General features: G+C 45.4%; 1 protein-coding gene across 1 annotated transcript in view; it reads right to left on the reverse strand.

The window, feature by feature from the left end:
* Window positions 1-436, reverse strand: part of LOC119586376 (protein MLP1 homolog) — a gene marked incomplete in the record, with an annotated part of 73375 nt that overhangs the window by 19033 nt on the left and 53906 nt on the right. Inside the window, 1 exon segment of the mRNA XM_037935088.1 lies at window positions 413-436. Within this exon segment, the coding sequence (XP_037791016.1) occupies window positions 413-436 (24 nt within the window).

Consider the following 436-nt stretch of genomic DNA (forward strand, 5'->3'; position numbering starts at 1 on the left):
CCTATTACATATCATTTATGTAATAAAGAGCATGGTGTCCCTGACTTAACAGAGGGTAATATGGATGTTTGTGATTGCAGCAATATCTGTGAAGACCCCTGTGGTCCACCAATAGTTCATTCAAGCCTCAAGAACTGTTACAGAATCATGCAGTGTGCATGCTGGTCTCCATTTTCTGCCTGACAAGTGCCCAGAAAAGAGAAAAAAGATATGTGTCTAGAAGAAGGATCCGATTGCGGAGTGAGGTCAAGCGCATTCCTTGGAAAAGATTTCATGAAAGCAGCAAGAAGAGCCTAGGTTCTCTGTATCTAAATCTATCGTGTTATTTGGTGGTGTCCAAGTGCCGAGTTCTGTACACTCTCCACCAGCAGCAGGTCTAGCACCCGGGAACAGGACGGGACGTGTCTGGTACCTGGTGGAACAAGTCTAGCTCTGA

Source organism: Penaeus monodon, chromosome 21 (assembly GCF_015228065.2).
Source record: "Penaeus monodon isolate SGIC_2016 chromosome 21, NSTDA_Pmon_1, whole genome shotgun sequence".
In the NCBI taxonomy this organism is placed as follows: domain Eukaryota; kingdom Metazoa; phylum Arthropoda; class Malacostraca; order Decapoda; family Penaeidae; genus Penaeus; species Penaeus monodon.